Source organism: Enoplosus armatus, chromosome 15 (genome assembly GCF_043641665.1).
Source record: "Enoplosus armatus isolate fEnoArm2 chromosome 15, fEnoArm2.hap1, whole genome shotgun sequence".
Lineage (NCBI taxonomy): Eukaryota > Metazoa > Chordata > Actinopteri > Centrarchiformes > Enoplosidae > Enoplosus > Enoplosus armatus.
The window spans coordinates 21335278-21358417 of NC_092194.1; the positions used below are offsets into that span (position 1 = coordinate 21335278).

At 42.9% G+C, this 23140-nt stretch overlaps 1 protein-coding gene across 1 annotated transcript in view; it reads right to left on the reverse strand.

The window, feature by feature from the left end:
- Positions 1–5414: 5414 nt before the first annotated feature.
- The window catches only part of syt16 (synaptotagmin XVI), a 28456-nt gene continuing 10730 nt past the window's right edge, over positions 5415–23140 (reverse strand). The window contains exons 3-8 of the mRNA XM_070920768.1: positions 21213–21455; positions 14285–14515; positions 10420–10658; positions 6344–6805; positions 6046–6235; positions 5415–5728 (exon numbers count right to left, since the gene is read on the reverse strand). Coding sequence (XP_070776869.1) covers positions 5415–5728; positions 6046–6235; positions 6344–6805; positions 10420–10658; positions 14285–14515; positions 21213–21455 — 1679 coding nt within the window. The remainder of the gene's footprint in view (positions 5729–6045; positions 6236–6343; positions 6806–10419; positions 10659–14284; positions 14516–21212; positions 21456–23140) is intronic.

The window sequence follows — 23140 nt, forward strand, 5'->3', positions numbered from 1 at the left end:
ACAAGACATTTTTTGTACAAACACAACAAAACTGGAGGTTTGGAGGTGAAGTTTGTTGAGTTCATGTGAAAACCTCAAAGGACAAAGAGACTTTTTCTGGAAGCACTAGCTAGCTAGCTAACTATCAAACATTACTCACCAAAAAAGAAATTGACCATCATCTAAACCCCTTCCCCTAACAGTGAGTTATCATAGCTTAGCAACCAAAAACACAAGAGCGTTGACAAGTGTTTGTCTGCTCTAATGTAAGCTGATAACGCTAGCATGCTAACTAGCTTACTACCTAGAGTAGTTAACCAGCTATAATTTCAACGGCCAGGGATATCATATCATTGAGTTTGTGGGTTTGCAGGTTACGTTACAAAAAGCTCCAATTAGGGCTGGATCATCTGATGTTGGAGCCGGTCCTGGACGCTAGTTTAGGCTAACATCATCAACATCACCCTTTATACGTCCGCTCTTTGTTTAGTTTGGCAAAGGTAAATGCATATTTAGTAGTGTAGCAACAGTAACTAAGGGGGAGGGGCTTAGCGGAGGGTCAATCGTTTTTTCTTGGCTAGGTGCTAAAACTTTACCAGCAAGTACAGCGGTAAGATACTCATTCACTTTAGAATATATGGACAGAAAAAGCCACTGAGAAAACGTGAAAAATCAGGCTAACGTAACTGAAGCTAACTGGTTCTCGGTAGTAACTCCGCCTACTTAGGTTTAACTCAAAATCCATTATTTTGGTCTTTGAGGAGTGTTTATATACAAAAATAATATTAACAATTAAACAAAAATAATATAATCCTGTTTGACAAAACATCAAGCCAGTTGCAGCACTTCTAGTCTTCACTCGTGCTTAATTTATACCTGAAGTAGTCGCCAATACATATCTGCAGTTTAAACACGAATCATACAGCACTTACGGCTTGTTTACTGCATTTATCTGATGTAGAGTGAATCCATTAAATTGTGCCCTTAAACATATAATTCATCTTTGAATTAAAGACCTTGGTTTCAGTCTTCACGGCTAAAAGCTTCAGTTAACACTATAATAATAAACCATCGTGTTCTCGTTGAGAGAAGTGGTTCTGACGTCGTGGATCATCTGCGAGTTCTTGACAGGTGAAGGTGAAGTTTGTTGTTGGTAAATGAAAACTAACTTCTGTATGGTTTGAAGTGTGTGATGATGACGATGAAGGTGATGGGTTCAGGAGCGAAAAATAACTATTCTGAATCATATATGTCTTCTGTTGTGAATCACACGAGGTTCACGTACTCGGCCAATTGAACATTCAACAATAAATGGGATTATATCTCTTCTACAGCTGTTAATGCTCCTAAAAAGTACAACCAAGAATATTGGAATTACTCTTCTCTGATATAGAAGTGGACACATCTTTTATAAACTTAAAGTTTCCAAAGATACCAAATGTGTCAGGCTAAAAATGCTGCATGAGAACATTAGCGGTGTTAAAGTGAGAAACAACAAGAAAACGATTCAATAAAAAATGTAATTCCCGGCAGACGAGACACGGGAAGTGCATTGCTGCCTCCCTCCGGTTAAAAACAACAACGCCTCTGGTCTTCACAAGCAGAACTGATGCGCGTGTTTATTTGCATGTAGAGCGGGGAAGTGAAACCCGATCACAAGTGGTCACTCGAGACGCACGAGGAGACGCATTATAATGCCGACATACTTGGAGCTGTCCACTTGTGATTGGATCACCCAGGACGCATGTTAATGTCTGGTGTAAACGGCGTTACGGGGGTGGGGGGTGACAGTTTCTTTTAACTGTGATCTTCTCCGAACCTCAACCAAGTAGTTTCAATTGCCTCAAGCCTAATATTCCAAGGAATCACATCCATATTGTTTGATTTAAGAAATCAAATTTTGGAGACATAAAATACGTAGAATGATGCAACTTCAATGGCAGATTAGAACAGGCAGAAAAAGAAAACATAGTGGCTAATTATACAAGACAAGATGTTCTACGTTAAAGAAAGAGTTAAGGTTTGAGGATTATGCAAAATACCAGCGAATTTCTTTCTGGAAAAACACGTTTCTGTGCTGATATTTACACAAATAATATATATTTACTTTTCCATTGTACTGAGATGGAGGCTGAATTCTTTCAAAGCCGTGACACAAAAAAACAAAACTCTGGATGGCTCAACGCCTCTGGGGATGTGTGGGAAAGGTTTCTTTGTGTGATTTGGGTGAACTGACCCTTTAACTCACATGAAGAATTTGAATATCAGTCATCTCCTCAACATAACATCTTGCCTTTCTGAGTCTTTCAGTCTTCCGATCGGCGTTTTCAAACCTTCTAAAGAGGCTTTGGTGTCACCTGCCCGAAAAAAACAAACTAAAATAAACACATCTCTGCTCTCGGTGTGTGTGTGTGTGTGTGTGAACCCCCGAGGGGTTTGGAGCTACAGTATCTGTCTACACAAACAAATATAATCCCCCCCTCTGGGCTGAACCGCTGCCTTATGACTCAATGATGCTCAGACTGGGAGAGGATGAGCATTAGCAGCGTTACCATCATCACACTGTGAGATGCTACAGCTCTAACTACCAATTACCACATATAGAGTGGAGGGGGGGGGGGGGGGGGGGGCACACACTTCCAGGGTAATTCATTGCATGTTAATAACAGCTGCAGTGAGATATTTAAAGCCTCTTTTCAGCTCAGCGTTGATGGGTGTTGAAATGAGCTTTGCCCTGTGAAGGAGATCGAGCCGAGGCCAAATAACATCATTCAGTGTCGACGAGGCGGGTGGGGGGGTGGGGGGGGCTCACATCCCAACGGGGTTAAGAGTCTCCAGCTGCTGGTCTTTCTGCCTGTAGTAACACGTGTGTCAGGAGAATATGAATGAGTGCTGAATATGAATGAGACGCCTTCCTCCTCCACTTGAATCATAAAACATCTTCACTTCTACTCTCATGTTTAGCTTCAATGGCATGCTAGAATAAGCATATTTCATATGTAATAAAGTGTGTTCAAGTCCAGTGTATTGGGGTGGAGGCTGAAGTTTTCCTGTATTTTGTTTAAAGTACTTTTACGCAGTTGGTCGGAGTAGAAAACAATTGTTTCAGATTCAAACTGATTGATTGAAATTTCCAGTTTTTGCTGTTTATAAATGAAAATAATCAAGAGAAAAGCAACTAAGTGCATTTACTCAAGTACTGTACTTAAGTACAATTTTGAGAATTGAATATCCATTTGTGCGTCTTTATACTTCTACTCCACAGGGACATATTGTACTTTTCACTTCACTGCATTTATTTAAGAGCTTTAGTTACTCTTCAAAACTAAACATACGATCAGTGTCTAAAATATGGTCCATCGTTACAGATAAAACTACCAAAAGCACATGAAGCTGTTAAAATGAGCTCCACCTCCTCCAATGACAACATTAAAGTACCGCTTACATATTAATACATCAATAATAGTGAACTATAATATAATAGTATAACATTGACAGTGACCACTGTGCTTTACTTTTGATACTTCAAGTACATTTTGTTGCTGATACTATTGAACTTTTACTTAATTAAAATTTTGAATGCAGGACTTTTACTTGTAATGGAGTATTTTTATACTGTGGTATTGTTACTTTTACTTTTTAAGTAAAATCATTTGAATAGAAAACATTTGCTGGTTAACCTTCTAAAATGTGAAGATTTGCTTCATTTTGTTAGCTGAACTTTTTGAACCGTGAAGCAAATGAAAATATAGTAAAATAAAAACATGTTTTTAAAAACATTAAAGAAGGTACATCACAGAGAGTCCATCATGAACAGAAATCATAAAAGCCAAAATATCAAACCAAGTCATGTGACCTTTTCAGTGCATTTAAGTTCATTCTTGACTTTGGAATTAGCAGAATAATCCTAACTAAAGCTCCACTTATTCGTTTTTACCGGGGCTTTCAACTGCATCTCACGGTCTTCAGCAGATAATCGCTTGTTATCACATGACCACATGGTGACAACTCAGTAAACTCTATCCGCTGATGAAGACCATGGGATGCGGTTTGTGCGGAAAAAGCAAATAAGGGGCCCTTGAGTTTAAATTATTTTGAAAAACGTGTGACATTTGGTTAAAAGTCATTGAGCAGTTTGAACCTAAAGTATTAGCGGTTAATCGGATGGTGTGATGGCTTTAAATGACTTTTTATTTGCTTACACATAACTTTGGATGCATTCATACTATTGATGCTATTAACGCTCAGAGAAATGATGAAGTCTTTTTAGCAGTTTCTACATATGTCTATTTGTATTGTGTTTACAATTGCAGATGTGTGCTTTTTCACCATCACATAGAGCTCTGAAAGCACTGAGTCAAATATCACTTAATCCTCTTTATGGAAGAGACAGCGAACACCACACTGCTGTGAATGAGATAAATATGTGTATATGTTTGTAATGAACGACCAACCAAATATGACTCCTATCAAATATAACTATTAACAGAAATAAAACAAATGGTTTAAACTTCAGTTTATCTACATGATGTTGTTAGTTTTGTTCGGTGTCTTCAGCTCCTAAAAACACTGTAACTGATGCATTCATGAGGCGGTGAAGACTGTTGGAAACAAGCCTGCTGTGTTTCTGAGAGGACGTGACAATAATATTTTAGATATATTAGATTTTCAGGACGCTGCGTCTTTCTGTTTCCTGTCTGCATTAGTGAACGTGTTGCTGTGCACATTTGTTTGCATCTCCATTGATTTGCCAGCCAGTAAAAGAACAGCAAGATTTAGATATAACAACTCACTCACACACACACACACACACACACACACACCTCTAATTTTCGTACTTTCTAACACAGCATTTCACTAAAAAAACTAAACTGCAGCTCTCTCGTGTCACAACAGAGCCGCTGGACCAATAAGAGCTATAAGTGAAGGACAAACTCAGCTCCTCTTGGAGGCCGATGGACGCTCTGCAAAGCTTTGTATTGAGAAGTACGCATGAAACCTTCACATTTATAAAGGTTTCACATGACTAAGAAATACTTTATCTTCACCTGCCACTTTAGTGGACTTCAGAAGGAAGCGAATGAACCACATGAGTGAATCCAGACCTTGCTGAAGGCTTTGTTCTTTCATTCATTTACTTCCTTATTTATTAACAGAAAGATTTCATTTGAAACCCGTGTCGGCCTCCAAAAGCAGATGAATTTGTTCCTCATGTTGACACAAAATAACCAGCCACGTTTTGACGTCTGTCCAGCTTTGGACAGATGTGAGGATAGTGGAGAGTGTGCTCTGAGTAAGCTAAGTCCTTGAACCCATCACCTCTGAAACCTCATGCATCATCCTGTCCGCAGAGTCTTTAAATCCCTCACCGCTTTCCAACTTTCAGCATCAACTCCCTTTCACCTTAAAAGATAAAATCCTAAATCTCGGTGACGTTACGCCTCCAGCAGGACGTGCCAGCGGCAGACCTGCTGTCCTCGACTCTCCTTCATGTCCTGCCAGTGGAGCTGCTCCTCTTCGCCGCTGCTGTTCTGGCCCAGAGCGATCCAGCCCACCATCTCTTTGCGCTTCATGCTGCGGCGGTTGTAGATGGAGACCAGCAGCGTGACGTCCGACAGCTGGAACAGCGCCACCTGGAAGACGAAGGTCTCCTTGTAGACGGGGTTGGGCTGGCCGCGACGCACCGATGTCTTACACCGAGAGATCTCCTGACCGACCGAGTTCAACAGAGTCAGTCGCCCGTAGGTGTCTGGACCAGGGGGGAGCAGGGAGAGGATGAAGGAATAAAATATACAAACGCTGTCATGTTGGTAATCTAATATAAAGTAAACATGTGACTGAACTACATAGAGTACACACACACACACTCTCTCTCTGTGTTTTTATAGGTGTGACAGATTGTTATTGATAATAATAATAATAATAATAACAACTTGCATTTATGATAAATGACCTCTGATTTCAAAATATTGCCCGATACATCATTATCAAATATCAGTATCAGTTGGTGTGTGTGTGTGTGTGTGTGTGTGTGTGTGTGTGCAGTGTTTGTGTCTCACTGCACACCTGGTGGTCTGTTGATGGCCAGGTTCCTGAAGTGGCTGCCCTTGATGAGCTCCACAGACATGCGTCCCGTGGTGGCGTTGTAGGTGAGACCCACCAGCAGCTCGGGGACGCCACCGTGGGTCAGAGACTGAGTGGACGAGGCGCTGTCGCTCTGGGACACAGCAGACAGGCTCAGCTGGGAGTCCACGCTCTGATGAAAACAGAGGAACTAACACAGTGAGCAGCAGATAACCACACAAAGACCTCCAAAGACCTCGAAGAACAAGGACTACATGCAGAATTATGCCTAAAAATTGACCTTGAGGTTACTGCGAGGCTCCAGAACCAGCGTGGTCTCCATCGTCCCTCCGTCTGGGTCGAGCCCCCCTAAACGCAGCAGCTTCTCACCCATCATTCGCTCACGGGACATCCTGCCTCCGAGCGCGTACAGCCGGAACCTGATGGCCGCCATGTGCAGTTCTGATGGATCCAGGCGCGAGAAGCGAAATGTCTCGTTGAAGTGCGGCAGTGAACCTTTCTGTACCGACGTCTTGTGCCGTTGTTTCTTGGAGGGAAGCAGGACCATGTGCACCTGCCAGGAGTCCATCCCACTGCGAGCCTTGTCGGGGATGTCCCGGGCCGCGATCACGGACACCAGCAGCTTCTCCGTGTCGGGACGGTACTCCAGAGACAGGACCAGGTCTCCACATTTAGAGATGGAAGGTCGAGGGGAAGAGCTGACCGGCTGACACGAGACCTCATTGGGGGGAGGCTGCTCTTGCTGAGAAGGCAGGGACAGAAGAAAATCAAGCATATACATTTAAAAGAGCTTATTCATTCATTCATTTATACTAAATAAAGTGAGAAATCATTATAATTAATAGTATAATTATAATTATTAACGCATTAATGTGTTCATTAATGTGCAGCTGCTAAATGTGGAGCTCAATCTAACCCCCTTATATACGGCTGGGTATCTTCATCTATGAGAAAACATTTATTTTTTGATTATATTTTGTATTAATAGTCTGAATCACAAAGTAATTAACACTTAAAGCTGTAAAATAAATGTACTGGAGTAGAAGTAGCGTAAAATTGAATAACTTAAGTACAAGTATCACAAAACTGTACAGTGTTTACGTAAATGTACTTTGTTACTTCCCACCGCTGTCAAATATAAAGACTCACAATCACTGAATGATTCTCCGAAGCTTTTTTCAAATGTTCAGAGACTGAAAGTGAAGCAGAAATCCTGTCATAAAGGAGAACTACCCCCCCCCCCCACCCCCCACCCCCCTCAGCGTAGCCAATCCCAGCCTCCCGCACAGTCAGCAAACACAACATCGATTGTGTTGACAGAGCAGCGCTGAGTGTCAGTGTCGACATGGCAACCACAGAGGAGATAAGATAATGACTCCATTGAACGTTCAGGTCAGGAGGTCCACACATGAAGGAGAAGACGCTCACCTGAGAAACATGGTGGACGCTGCAGCACCCGTCAGTGTTTACTACGTCTTCCTCAGCAGTACTCGTAGGAGTAATAATATTTCCATGTGCGGCAGGAGCGCTAACGCTAGTATTCGTAGAGGTAGTAGCATTACGTGGACGTAGATTTACTACTTTAGCGCCAGTCGTACTTGCACTGGCAGTAGAAGCAGTACAGTTGTAGTATTGTAATCGTAGTAGTAACAATACTAGTAGTAATACTGCACAAAGTAGTAGCATTCTTATCAGTGGAAGTATTGTTAGCAGTAGAGGTGCCTGCAGACGAAGAGTAGAGCTACTTCCTCCACTACTACTACTACTAGTTTAAGTAGTAGTGCAAGTAGTGTTACAGGTAGTAGTAGCAGACGACAGTGTGGTACTAGAAGAGGTATTTGTAATAGTTATTAACTTTATAATGAATTAACAGAAATGTTTAAAAACTGCAGACTTTGAGGCTAAATGCTTCGAAGTGAAGTTGGTCCCTAACGCATAAATCAAGTCAAGTGTCCTGACTTGAGGAACTGACTCCCAATGGTAGCATTAGTGTTAGCTTAGAGTTTGTTCTGATCTTTATAGTAATTATAGTAGCACTACTCATAGCACTACTCGTTGAGGTAGTATTATTAGCAGCAGCAGCAGCAGTAGTACTAGCTTTAGCATTAGCGATGGCAGGGCTGTTATATAACTGTATAAATAAAGTGCTACAACATGACTCTCCCCGCTTTCCTGTTGCTCCACTGATCCAAACTCATTTGTTATTTATGAAGCATTTCTCGATGTCAGTATCACCCCGTGTCTCCATGGATGTGTGTGTGTGTGTGTGTGTGTGTGTGTGTGTGTGTGTGAATGTGGGAGGTGTTTACTGCACAGATTGCTCCCAATTTCAAAGTGTGATTCGGTGACTGAGAGGTTGTTAGATTCTACATCTCCACTCTCCTACATGCACAAACACACACCAAAAACCCAGTCCACACAGAAATACATGATAAGTGAATGTATGCACGTATTTATACATACTTTGTTTATATACACACACACAGTGATTATTATTCATGAGCTTCTGTTTGTTAGCCAACGCAGCGTGGAGAGAGAAGGAAATATCAACTATTTATACAAAACCTCGAGGCCTCGGTGGGCCGTGTTTGGTTTGTTTCTTCCAAAATGAACCTGAGAGGATAACATGGCAGAGTGATAATCCTCTCACAGCTGAATGATGATGATACCTCTGCCAAGCATGATGGGTAACAGCAGGGCTGCGGTCAGCTCACTGACCCCGTTAAGTAATCCCTCCCTTGGCTTTTTTTTTTTTTTTTTTTAGTTTTTAGTTTTTGGTGATTATTGAGAGCTGAGAAGTGAGAAATGTTGTTGAAGTTTGTGAGGTCTCAGTTTGTGGTAATGTGAAGACTAAAAACCTGTCTTCAATAAGCTTACTGGTTAAACTGACAGTGATGGACGCACTACTTCCTGCCACAGTTTGAACAACACTGACAGATTTCTGTAGTTGTGTTTTTGTTTGTGCTCTGGCTTGAAGTGGGCGAGCCATTGTTGGGAAAAGGTAATATTTCCACCTACAGATTAGAATTTCACAATGTAAGAATCAGAATCAGATGACAGTTGTTTGCTTGTGTAGCCAATTAAATGAGCCTGTTTCCAGGCCTCTGAATCGACACCTACGTCACTGATTTGTTTGGCAATTCAAACTGATCTGGTGGAGCTGCCGTTGACAGCTGTCAAACAATCAGAGCTTTGTAGATTTAGAACAGGAACGTCATCTTTCCACACAGCCAGCGAGCTACATCCATGAAACAGTGAGAGAGAAAAGGAAAGAAATGTGTCTGAAATGCTTGTTGTAAGAAATAATAACTTAGAAATCTGCATATTTATCATTAATTGACAGGAAATGACTTGGTGGGACAAATACATCACTTGGTACTGACTGGATGGTGCAAAGTACAAGAAACAAGAAATCAGGTAACATGAACATGTCAACCTGAATGAATGAAAAGTAAAGCAAAAATGGAAAGTCAGCCCGTTTATCAGGCTTCAGTGAGAACAGCCCTGAAGACTCTTTTTCTACTCTTCATAATTTATAACTTTGAGTGCTGCTTATTTAGTCTCAAATATTTAATTTTAAAGAGAAATAGTTGAGCTTTAAACCAACATCCTTCTCTTTTTACACCATCAAAAGTTATGTGTGTAGAGGAGCATAATTCCCACAGGCAGCCCTCAAATCACCCTTTTAATTAATGTATATATGAACTTCTTGATTATATCTACAACGATCACTTTTTCTAACCTGTATTTATCTGTGGAAGTTTCACTGAGGACAAGCTCTTTTATTCCCCAGGAACTAGGCAGTACATTAATTAAATGAAAACAACCACCATTTTGCTCCTGTGTACTGCCCATGTAGGCTATTTTGGTCCATTGAACACACGGGTCACTTTGACAGTAATTGTTTTTTTTTCAGCCAGGTCAGGAGAGTTTTATTGCTGCAGTCCTTTCAGTAACTTCACCATCCACTTGGCCGCGAGGGTCAATGTGACATGTCCACTTCAAACAAAGACGAGATTTGTTTGGCCAAGGTTTTTAATTATACATTTTTTGGCCTTTAATCAATGATTTGACAGTTGGGACGGACTGGAAACGTGGGGAGAGAGCAAGAAGAATGACTTAGACCACTGATCGACAGGGACGCCCCGGGGCTGTTATGAATGGTCCATCTCTGTGTTCAGGTAAGATAATAGTGTGTCTGTTTCAGGTCAGGTACAAATTTTCAGACCCATGAAGACCTCTAGTCCGTACACACGATGCAGCTTTTTTGGTTGATTCGATTCGAGTCGACTGGACAATTTTATATGAGAAAGTGTGACCTGAAAAACACACAAATATTTATAGGCTATACAGTACCTCGGGGCTCCAGGTGGAGGAGCTGTCTGTGGCGTCATTTTTGTCGAGATCCGTGGCCTTCTCCACGCCCTCGCTGCCGTCTGCGGCCTGTCGGTTCATACTGGGGGTGGGACTGTCCCTGGCGCCTGATGCCTCGAGTCCAGCAGGTTTGTCCAGAGAGAGCGAGGACGCCCTCTCGCTCTCTTCTACTGCTGCAGAGAGCGGGTCCTGGAAACCCTGCCGGCTCTGAGCCTCCATTTCTGCATGAGGAAGGCAACAGTGTAGGAAAGTCAGCATTAGGCCCTCTGGTGGTCGGTTTTAAATCTGTGGGCGTGAGGACAGTAGGACACGTTTTCAAATCTGAATCAATCAATGTGATGAAGGAGTGTGAGAAGACAGTGTGTGTGAGGACAGCGTGTTTGTGAGGACAGTGTGTGAGAGGACAGTGTGTGTGAGGACAGTGTGTGTGAGGACAGTGCGTTTGTGAGGACAGTGTGTGTGTGAGGGGACAGTGAGTGTGTGTGAGGGGACAGTGTGTGTGAGGACAGTGTGTTTGTGAGGACAGTGTGTGAGAAGACAGTGTGTTTGTGAGGACAGTGTGTGAGAAGAGTGTGTTTGTGAGGACAGTGTGTGAGAAGACAGTGTGTGTGAGGACAGTGCGTTTGTGATTACAGTGTGTTTGAGAGGACAGTGTGTGTGAGGACAGTGCGTGTGTGAGGACAGTGTGTTTGTGAGGACAGTGTGTTAGAGGACAGTGTGTGTGAGGACAGTGTGTTTGTGAGGACACTGTGTTAGAGGACAGTGTGTGTGAGGACAGTGCGTTTGTGAGGACAGTGTGTGTGAGGACAGTGCGTGAGAAGACAGTGTGTGTGAGGACAGTGCGTTTGTGATTACAGTGTGTTTGAGAGGACAGTGTGTGTGAGGACAGTGCGTGTGTGAGGACAGTGTGTTTGTGAGGACACTGTGTTAGAGGACAGTGTGTGAGGACAGTGTGTTTGTGAGGACACTGTGTTAGAGGACAGTGTGTGTGAGGACAGTGCGTTTGTGAGGACAGTGTGTGTGAGGACAATGCGTTTGTGAGGACAGTGTGTGTGAGGGGACAGTGTGTGTGAGGACAGTGTGTTTGTGAGGACAGCGTGTGTGAGGACAGTGTGTTTGTGAGGACAGCGTGTGTGTGGTTGGTGTGTTTCACCTTTAATATATTGATGACTTAAATGAAACATAATAAAATAAATTAACAGTAAATACTAATAAAAATAAATAATCAAATAATTCTTGTTAAATAGAAATACACTAAAGTTACTACATGGTTGACTCAGGTGAGACTATAAAGTCCAGTTTTTGTTTGACACCAAATACAAAGGTTGAGTAAATATTGTGTTGACTGAATTTGACTACTTTCAATCTCTGGATGTGTTCGAGACAACGCAAAGCAGATTTGAGACATTGCATAGGAAGTTGATAAAAGTTGCATGTTGGTGCAAACAAAAGCAAACATTTGTGCTAATCCTGGGACATTATGAAATACTTCATAAACATACAGGGACACGATGCTAACTAGCTATTGTTACGCAGCTATTGTCTCTACAGTGGGTACATTTTCTGCCTGAGGCAAACAAACGTGGTCCAAATGTCCAGCAGTCAAATTCACACGAATAACGTTGGCATTCAGTCTGAACAAAACTTCAGACTAAATGTAAAAGTAACCGTCACAAATGACACAGGTTGTGGCTTTGCTGGGACCAACAGGACACCTACAGAGACAGTCTTTCTCTAATCCTGTAACGGTGACACATTTATCCCTTGACAGCACAAACAGTCATGATTGTCTCCTCTGGTGTACAATCTAATCGAGTCTAAAAGAAGCTACCTAAACCTTGTTTGAGAGTGTTGTGTGTTAACAGAGGTGATATTGTGCAGTCTGTCAAACCATGGCCTTTTCCTGAGACAGAAACACCGGCAGAACAGGCCGTACCTCAGACCAATCAATAGCAATTATCTCCAATTCACCATCATTAAGGTCGGCCCGACTGCGATATCAATGGCTGCATACAGTGCTGACCACGGCAACAGGCCGAGGTGAGTCATCAGCCTGTGTGTGTGTGTTATTTGTGGGTTATGTCACTGCACCGCTCACATATTGGTTACAGACAGAAAACAAATACCAGCTGAGTCAGAATGACCCCAACCAAACAATGTCACCGCCCACCAACAACCGGCTGCTCATTAAAAGGCCCGGCAGGCACGTCGAAGTTTGTCTAAACATTTGTTTTTACTCGCTGGGACGAAAATGAACGTGATGCTATTTGGTTAGCAAGTTAGCTGCATAGCAATTAGCTCTGAGGCTATTAAAATAGAGCCATCGTTGTGATGTCACTTCCTGTCCAGCCGTTGTTCCACTGGCTCAGTTTGGAAAAGTGAGAAATGTTGGTGGGGTTCAGACTGGTGCCGCAACTAACGATTATTTTCATTCTCGATAAATCTGCTGATTATTTTCTCAATTAAATCGATTACTTTATAAAATGTATAAACATGTGACGTCTTCATTTTGCTTGGTTTGTCCAACTAAAACTCCAGAGCTCAAAGATATTCAATTTACAGCAGTAAATCCTCACACCTGAGAAGCTGAAACCAGATAATATTTGACTTGAAGAATAACTGAAACGGTTACTCGATTATCAAAGTAGTTGTTAATAAGTTTCTGTCGTAATTGTTGCAGCTCTACATAAATAATAAAACTACAGCACCCATGAATATTTACTGCATCCACCCGTGCTCTCTTCTACTATATTTTATCCATTTTTTTTGCTGTAATTCCTTTTTATTTGACTTATTTATATATTTATAAGGATAATGCACATTAATCAACATTTCTGTAAACGTGCCAGCTGGCTAAAGGCCTCAGTATACTTCATCAGAAGTGCTTGTTGGATTTCTATAACTTTAAATCAGTGCGATTTACATTTCTGTATATGTTTGTGCTGATGTGTTACTCTTTTTATTTATTCACATTTATACATGTAAGTGGGTGTGAAGCAGGAGAATTTGGGTTGATTTGTTGGGTGACAGTGACAGTGACTGCATGACTCAGGCCTAGATGATAATCCAGATTATGTTTTGCTGGATGTTGGGAATATCATTAATCACAATTTTTAGGAAGAACATTTTAGGAACCACATTACTTAAACGTTTGGCAATGTGTGTTTAATGCTTAAAATGATTATATGAAAAGCAAAGGTGTTCCATCTCTAAATATCACAAACAACAAACAAACAAACTGAGTATGAACTCTTTAATCTTTTGTAACTGGAGGAAAAAAAAAAGTTTTTTGTATCTCGTCTTTCGTTCTTTATACATTTCCTCAGCTTTCATTTTATTAATTAGCTACCAATCAAGCAGCAAACGAGCTCATCTAACTAAATGACATTAGCTGTAATTGCACTGAGAAAGAAGAATAAAAATCGCCTGGTTTTTGTTTGTTGCCATCTCATCCTCCCCAGGTTGTTCTTAAAACACCAGAAACCAACTGACAACAAACGAGTGTCCTAATTAATGCTGCTGCCTGTCCACACTCATCCAGCCACGGCAGCCCAATCACACTGAGCCTCCCTGAGCTCTTTACAGCCTCTAATCTGCAGTAAAAACGTTATTTGGGGCCTTTTGGCTCACTGACAGTGGGATGGATTAGCGGTGGATCTTGCTGGTTTTCTGTTTGTTGGAGTTTCAGGTCTCTAGCTTGAAAGAGGTAAACTGGTGCAATCAACACAAGTCGGGTCAGGTGAGCTGGAAGCTACCTGCGTAGCTCCGACGACGAGGGCTGGAGGAAATCATTGTCATGTGAAGCGTGCGGAAGAATACAGTGTTTTAAGGGAGATGAACACCACACCTTCACAGTCTGACGGCTCTGTGCTGCCCTCCTCCTGGTCCGACAGTCGGGTGAATTTGTGGCGTCGGCCCAAAGCCAGCTGAGTCTTCTGGGGCTGCTGCTCGCTGCCGTTAGCCGCCGACGTACGAAAGCTCTGAGAACGCGACACAGAGATCTCAAACTGCTTCAGGACCTCGTCTTCACTGTCAGACGAGCTGCTGGCATCATCTTCACCGTCACCGTAGCTGTTCACTGGAGGGAGATAAACACAGGGAGACGGGGGGGTGACAAAGAGGAAAAGCTGGGAGAGTTAAGGAGCAAAAGACAAAAGAGGAGAGGAGAGGAGGAAACAAGGAAGAAAGGAGAGGAGGAAACAAGGAGGAAAAGAGAGGAGAGGAGGAAACAAGAAAGAGGAGAGGAGAGGAGGAAACAAGAAAGAAAGTAGAGGAGGAAACAAGGAGGAGAGGAGAGGAGGAAACAAGGAAGAAAGGGAAGGAGAGGAGAGGAGGAAATGAGGATCAAAGGGAAGGAGAGGAGAGGAGGAAACAAGGAAGAAAGGGAAGGAGACGAGAGGAGAGGAGGAAATGAGGATCAAAGGGAAGGAGAGGAGAGGAGGAAACAAGGAAGAAAGGGAAGGAGAGGAGAGGAGAGGAGGAAATGAGGATCAAAGGGAAGGAGAGGAGGAAACAAGGAAGAAAGGGAAGGAGACAAGAGGAGAGGAGGAAATGAGGATCAAAGGGAAGGAGAGGAGGAAACAAGGAAGAAAGGGAAGGAGACAAGAGGAGAGGAGGAAATGAGGATCAAAGGGAAGGAGAGGAGAGGAGGAAACAAGGAAGAAAGAGAAGGAGAGGAGAGGAGAGGAGGAAATGAGGATCAAAGGGAAGGAGAGGAGAGGAGGAACATGGATCAAAGGGAAGGAGAGGAGAGGAGGAAACAAGGAAGAAAGGGAAGGAGACGAGAGGAGAGGAGGAAATGAGGATCAAAGGGAAGGAGAGGAGAGGAGGAAACAAGGAAGAAAGAGAAGGAGACGAGAGGAGAGGAGGAAACGAGGATCAAAGGGAAGGAGAGGAGAGGAGGAAACGAGGATCAAAGGGAAGGAGAGGAGAGGAGGAAACAAGGAAGAAAGAGAAGGAGAGGAGAGGAGAGGAGGAAATGAGGATCAAAGGGAAGGAGAGGAGAGGAGGAAACAAGGAAGAAAGGGAAGGAGACGAGAGGAGAGGAGGAAATGAGGATCAAAGGGAAGGAGAGGAGAGGAGGAAACAAGGAAGAAAGGGAAGGAGACGAGAGGAGAGGAGGAAACAAGGAAGAAAGGAGAGGAGAGGAGATGAGGAAGAGAGGAGAGGAGGAAACAAGGAGGAAAGGAGAGGAGAGGAGGAAACAAGAAAGGAGAGGAGGAAACAAGGAGGAAAGGAGAAGAGAGGAGGAAACAAGAAAGAGGAGAGGAGAGGAGGAAACAAGAAAGAAAGGAGAGGAGGAAACAAGGAGGAAAGGAGAGGAGAGGAGGAAACAAGGAAGAAACAAGGAAGAAAGGAGAGGAGAGGAGGAAACAAGGCAGAGAGGAGAGGAGAGGAGGAAACAAGGAAGAAAGGAGAGGAGAGGAGGAAACAAGGCAGAGAGGAGAGGAGAGGAGGAAACAAGGAAGAAAGGAGAGGAGAGGAGGAAACAAGAAAAAGAGGAGAGGAGGAAACAAGGAAGAAAGGAGAGGAGAGGAGGAAACAAGAAAAAGAGGAGAGGAGAGGAGGAAACAAGGAAGAAAGGAGAGGAGAGGAGGAAACAAGAAAAAGAGGAGAGGAGAGGAGGAAACAAGGAAGAAAGGAGAGGAGAGGAGGAAACAAGGCAGAGAGGAGAGGAGAGGAGGAAACAAGGAAGAAAGGAGAGGAGAGGAGGAAACAAGAAAAAGAGGAGAGGAGAGGAGGAAACAAGGAAGAAAGGAGAGGAGAGGAGGAAACAAGGCAGAGAGGAGAGGAGAGGAGGAAACAAGGAAGAAAGGAGAGGAGAGGAGGAAACAAGAAAAAGAGGAGAGGAGAGGAGGAAACAAGGAAGAAAGGAGAGGAGAGGAGGAAACAAGGCAGAGAGGAGAGGAGAGGAGGAAACAAGGAAGAAAGGAGAGGAGAGGAGGAAACAAGGAAGAAAGGAGAGGAGAGGAGGAAACAAGGCAGAGAGGAGAGGAGAGGAGGAAACAAGGAAGAAAGGAGAGGAGAGGAGGAAACAAGAAAAAGAGGAGAGGAGGAAACAAGGAAGAAAGGAGAGGAGAGGAGGAAACAAGAAAAAGAGGAGAGGAGAGGAGGAAACAAGGAAGAAAGGAGAGGAGAGGAGGAAACAAGAAAAAGAGGAGAGGAGGAAACAAGGAGGAAAGGAGAGGAGAGGAGGAAACAAGGAAGAAACAAGGAAGAAAGGAGAGGAGAGGAGGAAACAAGGAAGAAAGGAGAGGAGAGGAGGAAACAAGAAAAAGAGGAGAGGAGGAAACAAGGAAGAAAGGAGAGGAGAGGAGGAAACAAGAAAAAGAGGAGAGGAGAGGAGGAAACAAGGAAGAAAGGAGAGGAGAGGAGGAAACAAGGAAGAAAGGAAAGGAGATCCAGGTTGAAAGAAAGCATAAAGACACTAGTGAATCACTTTTAGGCTGAAATATCTGATTACAAATAATTAACGTTCACTAAGCCCCATCTCCAGCTTTAATGTTGCGCTCTCTTCAAGATGTTGTGACCGATCTGTAGCTGTGATGAGCGGATTGTTTTTTAACAAGGTGAAGCGGTTTACCTTGATGACGTGTTGGAGGTGTGCTGGCCACAAACCACAGTAAAAGCCTGTCGCCTGCAGCTGTTTCTGTCTGTACTAATTCCCCTGTGGTATTTCAAACTGATGTGCTCACCAACTAGCGCAGAATATGTCCATATCTGGTTGATTAGACCTATTTTTATTGAAGAATGGTTAATGAATGCCCCCCCTCACCTCAGCCACCACAGTCCAGATGAGAGAAGATCTGAGTGGATAAAAAAGTTGATAGGCTCATCTGAGTAACCTTCAGTTATTAAATACAGTATATATATATATATATTTTGTTTTGTTTTTTCATAGTGTCCCTTCCACTGAACTGAACAGGCAAACAGGTTTGTTTTAAGCAAACAGGTTTGGTCTGAGTGTTTCTGTCCTGAAGCGTAGGCTCTTTTCAAACCTACGGTACATCACTCTGGTCCAGATCAGAGGGTGACTTCTGTCTTTCCCCAGAGAAAATAACTCGAGGGAAACAAAAAGCATCACTAAAAGCCACAAGAGAATGTTCACTTTCATTCGTCGACTAGCTGTTAGCCACCACAACCCGAACGTATGATTCCTTTATTTAGATCTTCCAATTGCAGGTTTGAAAACGACCGTAATCTGGGCTAAAAAGTGCGTTTTGAATCTCTCAGCAGCTGAGTGATCAACAACACTGTCAACCAGCTCACAGGTACAGTATATTGAAGCCTTTTTGTGCTAGTGAAATGATCGCTCCTTGATGAGATGTAAAAGTAAGTGAGGACAGAGCACATACGAAGCCATGCTCTCTCTCCCCCCCCCCCCCCCCCGTCTGCCTCTTTCTGGTGGAAAAAATAAAACCTGTTAGCGTTAGCGGGGTGGAGGGTCACTCCACTCACATCATAATTTGACCATAATTGGATAGCAACAGCTGAATGAGCGATCGGCTCCTCCTCTCTAAAGTGCAGGTCACTGTCTCTACCTGAGCCATCGTCATGGTTACCTACAGAGCAGGAAGCTGTTCTCTGAGTGGGCGAGCGACGGCTGATTGGTCTGTTAACTTCTGCCTTCTAAAGCTATTCACAGGCGGAAGCTCTGAGAGTGGAGTAATGTGGCTCAATGATAACATGCAACGGTACACACACACACACACACACACACTCTTACATACAAACACACACATGTACACACAAGCATGATCTTGCATACACAGACACATGCGCTCAGTTGAAGCCCTTAATACGTAAGTGAATAAGTGTCAGGTGCTGCTGGCAGCCGAGCAGCTGATGAATGAGCCACTGATTGTGAAGCATGAATGAAGCAGCTGATGTCAGTCGGCCTTTACATTTTGGATGCTTAAGTACCTGAAGAGAAATCTAGTTCACACACACACACCGATCGTCAAACAGTCATTTGACTACTGGTGTATTGAAGTTTTCTTCAACCAAATGTAAACAGGTGGATGGATTACATACTCCTTAATCATTTTCCAAGGACTTAATCTACTTAAAAAAAACATTAAAACCCTTCGGATAATGCCAGAAAAGTTAGCTTAGTTCCTGAAAAATGTACATTTGAGTGTATGTTTTGTCACTGTTTCATTGTTCTTTGTACAAATGAAACTATTTAATCAGGCCTACAGGTTAAAACTACATCTTCACATATAGTTTGACTGAAAACACACGCAGTAAGAGCCCCTACCTCGTCCTGTGAAGCTCCAGAGGATTTTGAGTTGTGAATGTTACGGAGAGACTCCAAACAGGATGTGTTGTTTGTTCAGGAAACCAACTAGAAATACCAGAGACTCCACCTGCTGCAGGTGAGAACCGACGAACCTGCCCAGTGTTTGCTCACCGTTTGACTCACAGTCTCCACCGGGATTCAACCATCCTGCTGGTTTTCTTTCTTTAATTTTTGATGTGATTATAAAGCATCAACATTCTGAGAAGTTTACTTCAGCTAACCAGAGTTAAATCTAAGCTGATTTCCACAGAGTTCAAACTTTGGTCTTTGAGTTAAAACGACTCACAGGTGCTCAGCCAGGATTGAATTAGCGGGCAGGATTGACCCTCTTCAGCCCACATGGAGGAAGCTCTCACTGCAGCCGTGTCAGGTTATCACTTCTATCATGTATAAGCACAGAGGTGCTGCGCCACTCGAAATTTTTATAGTACTAAAAGAATCATTTGACATTTTAGGAGATGTGCCGATATGCTTTCCTGCCAAGAGTTTGATGAGAAGTTTGATAGTTTGATGAAACTACAGCAGCACCTGCTTAGCTTAGCTTAGCATATAGATGGAAGGAAATAAAGGTAACAAAATCCACCAACCAGCATTGTTAAAGCTCTCTAATGAACATGTTATAGCTTATTTGTTTTGTTTAGTCAGCAGAAAAACCAAACAACAATTGGGTATTTTACAGTCTCCAGGAAGAACACTGCTCCCAGCCAAGAAATAGTCTGGCACAAGGTACTTTCCTCCTTTTACAAAGAACATTGGCTGTGGTCAACTTGAATTCCAGTTTTTTTTTTTCAAATTTAAAAAAGTATCAAAATTAAAATGGCTAACCACGAGCTAAGCTAGGCTAAGCTAGGCTAACCACATCCTGACTCCAGCTCCGTACTTTTGGGACATGTATTGATCTTCTCATCTCACTCAGAAAGAAAATGAGAAAATGAGTAAGGATATTTCCAAGATGGTGAACTACCCCTTCAAAAAGGCTTTGTTTTAAGTTGGCGTAGCTTCCTTGGAAATTATTAGGAAATTACAAAGCCGTAAAAATGAGATGTTAGCATTAAAACTAGTTTTTGACACCTGACAGGTCCTCCAGATTAGGTCACATAACAGGACCTGTTTAAATGCACTTGTCAATATTGATTTTAGTTGATACTATGATTTAAAAAAAGCAATTCATCAAATTACCATAAAGCAAACACATAGTGAGCATGGGGCTTTTGGGGCAGTTGGCAGTTTCCTACTTGCCCAACATACAAAAAGGCCGGTATGATCCTTTAATCCGACATGTTGTTGACCTTCAGTGACCTTTGCTCTGGGTGTAAGCAGTGTTTGACAAGTGGGAGGAAAGAAATACTTTTACTGGTTGACGAAAAGAGAACAAAAAACACAAACTGAGTTTTCTTTTTCTCTCTGTACTTTTTTCTCTCTGCTGAATTTTTCTTCAAGGTTTTATGATGTTAATAATTTTATTGTGTGCCGCTGCAGAGCTTTGAGGCAGTACGAGGCTGACTCACTCAACTCTTTCTCTCATACATACAAACTCGCCCACAGAAACCGCTGCACAAACACAAACTCACCCACGTTCTCTCTCTGTTACTGAACAGTTTAATTGGAGTCATAATGCACACAGGAGTCATACTCTCTCTCTCTCTCCTGCCGAGATGTTTCCGGTTATATAATGTGTGAATCTTGACTGGAAAGCGACAGCGACTTGTAAGAAATCTGAAATAGACAGTTTTTCTGGATGTCAATGAGACGCTCTCATATTTAGTTCAACACTTTTTGGCAATAGTTTTATTGTCAGAGCTACCAGAGCTTCATGATGATCAACACAAGTCCAGTCGAAGCTCTGAGGAAACGACAGCTGCAAAACAAACACAAACATTATATATATGAGTAATTATTCCTGTAACCTTGTTTTTAATGATCTTGGATGTTTTTGTATGTGCTAATAAAACTGAAAGATATGTCGCTGGCATGAACCGTAAAGAGAAAAATATGTTTCAACAAAAGGGTTACAGTATACGTGGCCTCAATTATTATCCCAGTCTGGCTGGTTCGGACATCTGATTAGGACACTTCCAGGGGTTCCAGGCCAACGAGGAGACCTTGAACATGCTGTTATATATGCTTACATATCCTGTCCGGATCCCCCAGGAAGAGCTGGAGGACGTAGTTAGGGAGAGGAAACTATGGGCTACTTTGCTCAGCCTGCTGCCACCACAGACCAAACCCAGATTAGCAGCAGAAAATGGATGGATTGATTCATAGGACCGTTTCCTGACCTGTAACCGCTATGGTTAGGAAACTACTTGGTTAAGGTTAATGAACAATTGTAGTCAGGGTTAAAAAAGACAACATTGACTGTTGTAGGAGAGGTTTAACTTAAATAGTTAATTTAAGTACTTAAATGACCACCAGGTGTTCTGGTCGGGTAAATGTAAAGAGAGAGGACAGTCTCCATCTGTCCGTCACTCACCGAGCCCCTGGCGAACTCCCAGTCGTCCTTTCTTCCGGCGGCCATGTTGCTCCAGACAGGGCATTCCACCGACGCGTGCGAAACACAGCTTCTTGTTGATGAAGAGGAAGAGGACGGCCAACGCCACGATGAAGACGCCCACCGCTGACAGGAAGCCGATGGCCTCTGGGGTGACTGGCAAGAGGAGGGAGAGGGAGAGGGGACACACAATGACACACTGATCAGACCACACAAACAGACAGTCTGGGTCCACACACACACGCACACACACACACACACACACACACACAGTACGCATGGTACATGTGATACACACAGACAGAATGAGTGACACTTTAGTATTTGAGTTACCCTCAGTGCCTTGCTCAAGAGCAGAGTCAGTGTATCAAACAGCTGATGTGCAGCCGGCTTCCTGGGCTGAACCAGCAGCTCAGAGTCCTGCTCAAGAGAAAACTCAATCTTTGTGCTGTCATCATTTATTGTTGTTATTAGTATTTACAGTGCCCTCAATTAAATTAAATTTTTGAGGGTACATTTTCACACGCTAATTTAATGGCAGACAGTAAATATCCTGCACTTCGAGTACAGAGGGAGTGATTTCAGACACAACAATAACAATTAATTTTGCCGGCTGATAATGACAAGCTGTAGCTAGCTAGCTAATTATCATTAACTCCATGAGTTGGTTGAAGACACTGTGTCCAGTTGACATGTTTTAAAACAAGTACACCTGATGTCTGTATACACGATGTCATGCTAAAAGACCTCACCAGCCAATGACGAGTCATGTAGAAGATATTCAAAGAATAACTACAACAACAAAGAAAAATATAAGACAGAAAGAAAGAGAGAAAACAGACAAAGAAGGGATGGGAAGAGAGACAGACAAGATAAAAGGTGTCAAGATAAAAAAAAAAAAGAGAGAGAGAAGAGAAATCAAAGAGAAAAACATCTGGACCAAAATAAAAAGAAAGGAGGAAAGTTGGAGTGAAGAAACAGGTGAAAACCAAACGGAGAGTAAAAAGAAGAGAGAAACTGACGTGGAGACGGAGAGGACTGAAGAGAGAGACGTGGTGATACAAGTCGTACTACTCTGATCCCAATGAGGCGGCTGAGACTCAATACAGATGAATAGAGATGCATAACGGGGGTCGCCGTCTCCCGTTTCCACGGTAACATTTCAGAGAGCAGAACTGAATCAATGGGAGCAAACGGAGACGAGCACACATCCTGCTGAGAGTCGACACCAAAGAAAGGACTCAGCGGCGTAGGTGTGTGTGTGTGTGTGTGTGTGTGTGTGAGGATGTAATACTATTACGTTTTATTTCATACACCACCTTTTCTTTTTTCACTCTGATGTCTCTTTCTGTCATTTTTAGGAACTGAGTCTCCCACACTGCACAGACGTACCTTATTAATCTACACAGAAAACATCTACTTACATCGCCAAGCAACTGTGTGTGTGTGTGTGTGTGTGTGTGTGTGTGTGTGTGTGTGTGTGTGGTGGCAAACTAACAACAGCTGGTTCCTGTCGCGATGAGGCTGTCTTATACTGCATGCAACAGCATCTATAACATCCTGCCGTCCATGATTAATAAAGACGCAGAATTGTTTTAAGGTCTTCCCTTATCACCTGCTCTCTGGTTAAGAAGGTGCAGTAACATCTCCACTTCTTGAAAAGACCGAAGAGGGTCTAAATACGGCAGTGCATGACAGTACGGTACAATGACTGGCCGGCCGCTAGCTGGAAAACCTTGAATCGGGTTGTTAAAACTGCACAGTACATCACTGGTGTTCAGCTAAGAGCTATTGCTAACATTTATCTTAAACACTGTGTGAGAAGAAGTCTGACCATCCTGGCCACAAACTGTTCACCAATCTGTGTATAAGGGAGGTGCTACAGGTGCACAGGCTCAAGGACTCAACTA